Source organism: Hibiscus syriacus, unplaced genomic scaffold, assembly GCF_006381635.1.
Source record: "Hibiscus syriacus cultivar Baekdansim isolate YM2019G1 unplaced genomic scaffold, ASM638163v2 tig00110384_pilon, whole genome shotgun sequence".
NCBI lineage: Eukaryota > Viridiplantae > Streptophyta > Magnoliopsida > Malvales > Malvaceae > Hibiscus > Hibiscus syriacus.
The window spans coordinates 242917-249503 of NW_024062715.1; the positions used below are offsets into that span (position 1 = coordinate 242917).

At 37.4% G+C, this 6587-nt stretch overlaps 1 protein-coding gene across 1 annotated transcript; it reads right to left on the bottom strand.

Annotated features, from left to right (window-relative positions):
- Positions 1-1131: 1131 nt before the first annotated feature.
- LOC120122144 lies at positions 1132-5965 on the bottom strand. Its single transcript, XM_039141374.1, has 2 exons — positions 5569-5965; positions 1132-1265 (listed from the first exon to the last, which is right to left on the bottom strand). The coding sequence occupies exons 1-2, from the start codon at positions 5963-5965 to the stop codon at positions 1132-1134; spliced, it is 531 nt and encodes a 176-aa protein (XP_038997305.1).
- Between the last annotated feature and the right edge of the window lie 622 nt (positions 5966-6587).

The following is a 6587-nucleotide window of genomic DNA, read 5'->3' on the forward strand; positions in this document are numbered from 1 at the left end:
CAAGTGATCAGGCAATGGTTTAAGTTCAACTTCGGGCACCTGCAAAACAGAAGGTAAAACTTTAGGCTTAGAATAAATCAAATTCAATTAGGTATGATCGAAATTCACGTTTTCATCATGCTCCTCTAGCTCCCTGCATATATCAAAGGAAAAATTAGTCCTTAACAATTCATCAGCCAAAGGATCAATTAAATTGACATAACTTAAACTTTCTACTTTATCAGGATATCTCATTGCCTTATATACGTAAAATTTAACAATCTCACCGTCAAATTCTATAGTTAAAATTCCGCTCCTAACGTCAATTTTTGTGTGTGTAGTTCTTAAGAAAGGGCGCCCCAACAGGATATCAGACGATGTGTTTGTGTGATCATTCTCCATGTTGATTATATAAAAATCGGTGAGAAATATCAATTCATTTACCTCCACCAATACATTCTTTAAGAGTCCCTCTGGATAGATCACTAACCTATCAGCTTTATTTTGGTAGTATAGAGATCCTTCAAAAATTGGGCATACCTTGGAACCTTCCGAATAACCTCGAGGAGAGGTATGTTAACTTCCACCTTCTGAAGTACTCTAATATTTCTTTTTCCTTAGCTTTTTTTTATCTTTTTTAACTAACCTCGATGAAAAAGATGGTGGAACGTCATAGAGCGGTGGCGTCGGGTCGTCTGTTTGTTCTTCGTTATTCTCTTTCTAGGATCATGGATCATCAATCTTCTTATATTTTTGGGTTGCTTTGTCTGATGGAACAGGTGGAGCCACTACTGTACAGCTCTGAAGAGTGATGACGCTGATGTTCTCCCTCGGGTTTACTTCAGTTTTATATGGAAGCTTACCTTGTGATTCCAAGTGACCTACGGTTTGAGCTAGTTGATTCACCTGCTTGTTTATCTTTTGTAAGTGGGCTTCAGTACGATTCTGGAATTTTTCCTGGGAAAGTTCTAACCTCTCGAAAATCGACTCCAATGATGTCTTTTGCGGCTGTTGTGGTGGTGGAGGTGGTCTCGCTTGATAAACTTGATTCGGTCTCGGGTTCTGAGCATAAATGAAGTTCGGATTATCCCTCTATCATGGGTTGTAAGTATTGTCGTAGGGGTTGTAAGTCTTGCCGTAGGGGTTATCAGATCATTGGGGAGGTCTCAGAAAATTCCTAACTGCATTGACTTGAGCTGCTGTGTCATCTTGAATCAGTGGAAAACCGTTTTTCGGATGATCAGGTAATGCACATATTCCACATAATCGGTTTTGTCCCGTCTTTCCTGTAACAAGAGAATTTACGACTTCAGTTAACTTATCTATTTTATTTTCTAAGGAATACAAACTTATCTCATGAACCCTTCGATAAGGTTCATTATTTGGGTGGAATTGTTGGGAATTTACGGCCATCGTGGATATTAAGTCCCTTGCCTCGGTAGGAGTCATATTTACCAAGGCTCCACCGCTGGCAACATCGATCATTTTTCATTTCCAGGGGAGATAATCCTTCATAAAAGTATTGAATGAGTGTTTTTTCAGTTAACCCATGTTGTGGGCAACTAGAATATAACATCTTAAATTCCTCCCAGTAGTCGTAAAGTGACTCTCCATCAAGCTGCTTGATTCCAAGTATTCTCCTTCGTAGTTCACTTACCTTCGCCGTAGGGAAAAACTTGTCAAGAAAAATACGAGTCATTTGAGCCCATATAGTAATAGAATTAGGAGGAAGATAAAATAACCACTCCTTAGCCAAATCGGCTAAGGAAAATGAAAAGCTCTAAGTTTGATTTGGTCTCGGTTACTCCATGTGGTATCATACGAGAGCAGACCATGTGAAATTCCTTGAGATGTTTGTGTGGGTCCTCGTTTGGCAATCCACGGAATGTAGGAAGGAGATGAATAAGGCCGATTTTCAATTGGTACAGAGTTTTGCCTTGGGGAAAATCAATGCACATAGGCCCTTGTTCGGTGGGTGCCGCTGCTAACTCCCAGATAGTAGGATCGACCATCAGAATTGTATTAACGGATTCACCTAAATTTGATTCTTCTCCTGGATTTAATTGTTGTCTCTTTCTTTCCCGAAGCATCTGTGTGGAGTCTCCTAGCTTTGTCTTTGATCTCCTGGTCGTACTCCACTAATGCGCCCGGATTAGTCCTGGTCATAAATCAAAAGCAAACAAAAAATTAGTAACTTTGGCGAAGTCCCCGACAACGATGCCAATTTGACAACTATCATTTTTTATGTCAAAATAATTCCTTTTTCTCAATTAATCAATAAGAAAATGCGTAGTATAGAGAAATAAGGTTTGAATCCTCAGGGACATAGAAAATCAAAAATTTATGTTTGATTGGTTTTAAACCAGACTAAAGACAGTAAAATGGGGGTGGGGGTTTGGTGAAATGATATTTAAATAATAATAAAAATGATTAAATAAATAAAAATTATTAAAGTAGAAATAAGAGAATAAAGGTTGTGAATGAATACTGTAAAAATAGCCTCAATCCTTGTTTTGACTCAATTTCCTTTAGATCATCGAATAAGATTTTCCCTCCGAGATTCATGTCGGTTACTTTGTCTACAAGGGTAATCCCTGTGACTCTATCTTGTATACCGAATACCCAAGGCAATCTTTGATTCCGGCTTCGGTAATTGATTCTAACAACATCAATTGTTGTATATCAATTACCGTTTAAGTTCGTGGAAACCGACTCGGATTGTTTCTTCAATAACCATCAATTCTGATCTCAATTCCCTCTTGGCGAAGCCATCTCGCCAAGTGTGTTCCCAGGAAGTCAAATTGCTTTCTATAATCCGAATCTTCCTCCCACATGTTTACTCGCAATAACCTCTTGACCAAAGTCAATCTTTGATTTTGAAAACTGTTTTGATTTTGAAAAATAAGCGCAGAGATTGAGAGAGATATTCCAAATATATTAAGGGCTTGTTTCAATTCTCACGTTGGAATTGAGTCATCGCGTCAGCTCTTGGCTTATGAAAAATTTAGCTAAGCATGACAAAAGTCATACTTAGCATATTGAAAACAAAGCTTGAAAAAAAAAGAAAAATGAAAAGAACTTGAAAAGTAAAAAGAGAAAGCTTTTATAAAAACTAGAGAGAAAAGAAGATTGTAATATGAGTGATGATTTTAGGTTTACCCCAAGTGGGTATTTATAGCCTCTCAAAGCCTAAGGATAAACAAGAAAATAAAATAAAATAATCCTAAGATATTTTTTTTTTAAATTTAAATCCAAACTTAAACTAGTCTCTTAATGCAACTCTGCTCGTTAATCTTCCAGAAGGTGTGCAGAGTAAGTCGTCTAGAAACCGTCGTTGACTGGACCTTCTAGAAACTGCCACGTCACACCGCGTCATTCCCAGAGTCATTCCCATGTCTCCAACTATGACCAAATAATAATAAAAAAATACATAATGTGCTCATTTTATCACTAATTCTGGAAAGTAAGGACCTACACAAAACAAGTATAACACGACCAATTCAGTAGAAATAATTCCACAAAATCAAAGAAATAACGAGCAAAGATTAACGATTCTGAACACTCATCAGTGATACTAGTATCGACGTTTAGAATCAATCTGGATATCCTTAGGTAGTATGGAAGACACTTTAAAGTGACAAACTAAGGCCAAGGCCCGACACTCGTAAGAGGTAGGTAAGTCGAGGGTGTTGATTGATGTAGAGTTTCAGGCTTCATCGTCAGTAGACTAGAGGGGTGTGTGAGCTCCGAGATGCAAAACCCTCAGCCACACCAAGATGTCTACCATAGAGTATAGAGTGAGTATACTTGTATACTCACTTATGCATTAGACTTGATAGTTTGAACATTTTACTAATACACTTTTAGTATGATTTAGTTGTCAATGTGGCACTGGGCTAGTTAGTTCAGCGTTTGGAATTTGTTTACTTACACGTAGATTAGTAGGTGGATCTTTCGAGGAGCATTTGAGTGGCCAAGGTCCAGACCAAGTGCAGAGCAAAGTACTTCTCGAGTTATTTTCTTAAAGGGCATATATATTTATAGACCCTGTTGTACACTTGAGTCATAACTTTATTTGAATAATTGGTCTATATATTTTTATGTATATATCTATTTTGGGAGCTCCCGATGTACAATTCTAATTACATTTTATGGAAGGATTTCTTCATTAAAAATCATTTTCAAATGGTCATTCTATTTAATAAAAATAAGAAAAAAATTGAATTAGTCACTCCGGTGGTTCCTTGTGGTATTCTAATCGGTCGACTGTGTATCTTATTGGTTTAAGGTTTTACAAAGAAGCAAAAAATCACATGGTTTGGGCCTCAAAAGAAGAGGAGCCTTCTTGATAGATTCCTACTAGATGAGTAATGGTTGCAAGTCTTAAATGATTTAGTTCAGAAAGGCTTGAAAAGATCAATATCGGATCATCTGCCAGTGTTGCTATCGACAAAGAACATTTATAGGGGACCGAGGCCGTTTAAATTTGTAAATGCTTTTTTTTGGATAAATCAAAATTTTATTATCCAAAGAACAAAGAACAACAACCGTTCAACCAATCAAATAATCAGCAAGAGAACAAAACAAGATACAAAAAAAAAAACAATGATTGGTTAAACTATGCCCCAATCATTACATAGAAAGAAATTAGTGCTATCTAATCTATTAATAGGTTTCCCTCTAAGCCGTATGCTAACAACTTCAATGATTTCCTTGATCAAATTATAATTGGAATGGGATCTGCCTTGAAATATCCTTCGATTTCGTTCTTGCCATAAGGAGTAAACATAAGCATTCCAAGCAATTTTCAAGATAGTAGTAATAAGAGATTTCCCCTTTCATTTTAAACAAGCTCGATAAACCATATCATCCCAATACAGAACGGTGAAGTTCATTCCATTCAAATTAAGGATAGCTCTCCAAAGATCAACTGCCAAGGGGTAAAGAGAAAACAGATGATCCCTTGTTTCGTTATTATTCCTGCAATTAACGCAAGTTCCATTAGTGGTGATTCCCATGATTTGAAGCCGATCTCTAGTAGGTAGCCTATTTAATAAGGCCATCCACCAATAAGGCTATGCTTTGAAATGTGCATAGGGTACCAAATAAGCTTGTGCCATTGCACTTTCAGACGTTGCATCCGGATATTGTCCCAGATTTCCTTGGTCTGTAGGGAGCCTGTACAAAATAGGGGATAAGCCGTGTCCCTCAAATTGAGTATTCTATGAATACTCCAGCTTGTAGAGTTCCCAGCTTCAAACTGCCAAAAGCTTTGATGTTTAAAAATGTAGTGATTAAGCTAAGCGACCCAAAGTGAACCATCACCAGAAAGAATCTTCCTTATGAGACTAATAATGCAAGCTTTGATCCAGGTGGGAATATTTTTCAAGCCTAAACCACCTTCAGACTTAGTAGTGCAGATTTAATCCCAACATACTCTAGCTCCTATTACCTTTTTGTCTGCCCCTTTCCAAAATAACCTTGAGCATAGTTGCTCCACATATTTTAAGATAGAAGTTGGTAAGATTAGTTGTCTACACCAGAAGTTACAAACGCTGATTAAAACTGATCTGATAAGTTCTAGTCTACCTGCATAACTGAGGTTTCTAGCAGACCAGTGGTGCAATATCTGTCTAATTTTGTCAAGCAAGGGTTCGCAGTCCTTCAGAGACAGTTTATATGTGACAAGGGGGATACCAAGGTATCTAACTGGTAAACATCCCATTTTAAACCCTAAGATGATTTTCAGATCCTGTAGAACCGAATAAGAAATACCATAATAGAAAATATCACATTTGGACGAGTTTAGTTTTAGACCAGAAATTTGATAAAACTGATAAAGAACACTCAAAACACCTGCCACTGAATCAACATTTCCTTTACAGAAGATCAGGAGGTCGTCAGCAAAGGAGAGGTGAGTAAGCCCAATTTTCTTGCATTTAGGGTGATAGGCAAAGAGACCTTTGGTTGCAGCAAGATTAAGCATTTTTTAAAGAACATTCATAGCAAGCACAAAAAGATAAGGGGAAAGAGGGTCCCCTTGTCTTAGACCTCTTGCCCCTTTGAAATAACCTAGCAAGGTACCATTAAAAGCAATAGAGTAACGAGCCTGGGTGAAGCAAGATTCAATCCAAGCAATAAAAGTAAGAGGCAGGTTAAGCACTTTAAGAATTGATAAGATGAATCTCCAATGCAATGAATCAAAAGCCTTATGGAGGTCAATTTTCATTGAGCATCTTGGAGATGAATTTTTCCTTCCATATCCCTTGACCATCTCCTGAGCAAGAAGAGAGTTATCTATGATGTTGCGACCATGAATAAAAACAGTCTAGTTCAAGGTGATAATCTGGGGCATGAAAGATGTCATTCTACTAACAATGATTTTGGAGATAATTTTATATAAGACAGAACAACAGGATATTGGCCTATAGTCTTTGACATCACAAGGGTTGGGAACTTTGGGAACAAGAACAATGATAGTGGAGTTGAAAGATGGATGTATGAAACCATTACAGAAGAAGTACTTCACTGCATTGGTAACATTTTCTCCCACTATAGACCAACACTTCTTAAAGAAAACTGGAGAAAATCCGTCTTGGCCAGGAGCT

Coding starts and splice junctions, on each gene's coding strand:
- LOC120122144 (XM_039141374.1), bottom strand. CDS start 5,965: ATGCTTAATCTTGCTGCAACCAAAGGTCTCTTTGCCTATCACCCTAAA. Junction 1,266..5,568: donor TAGAAACCTCAGTTATGCAG/GTAGACTAGAAC, acceptor CTCTTGTTACAG/GAAAGACGGGACAAAACCGA.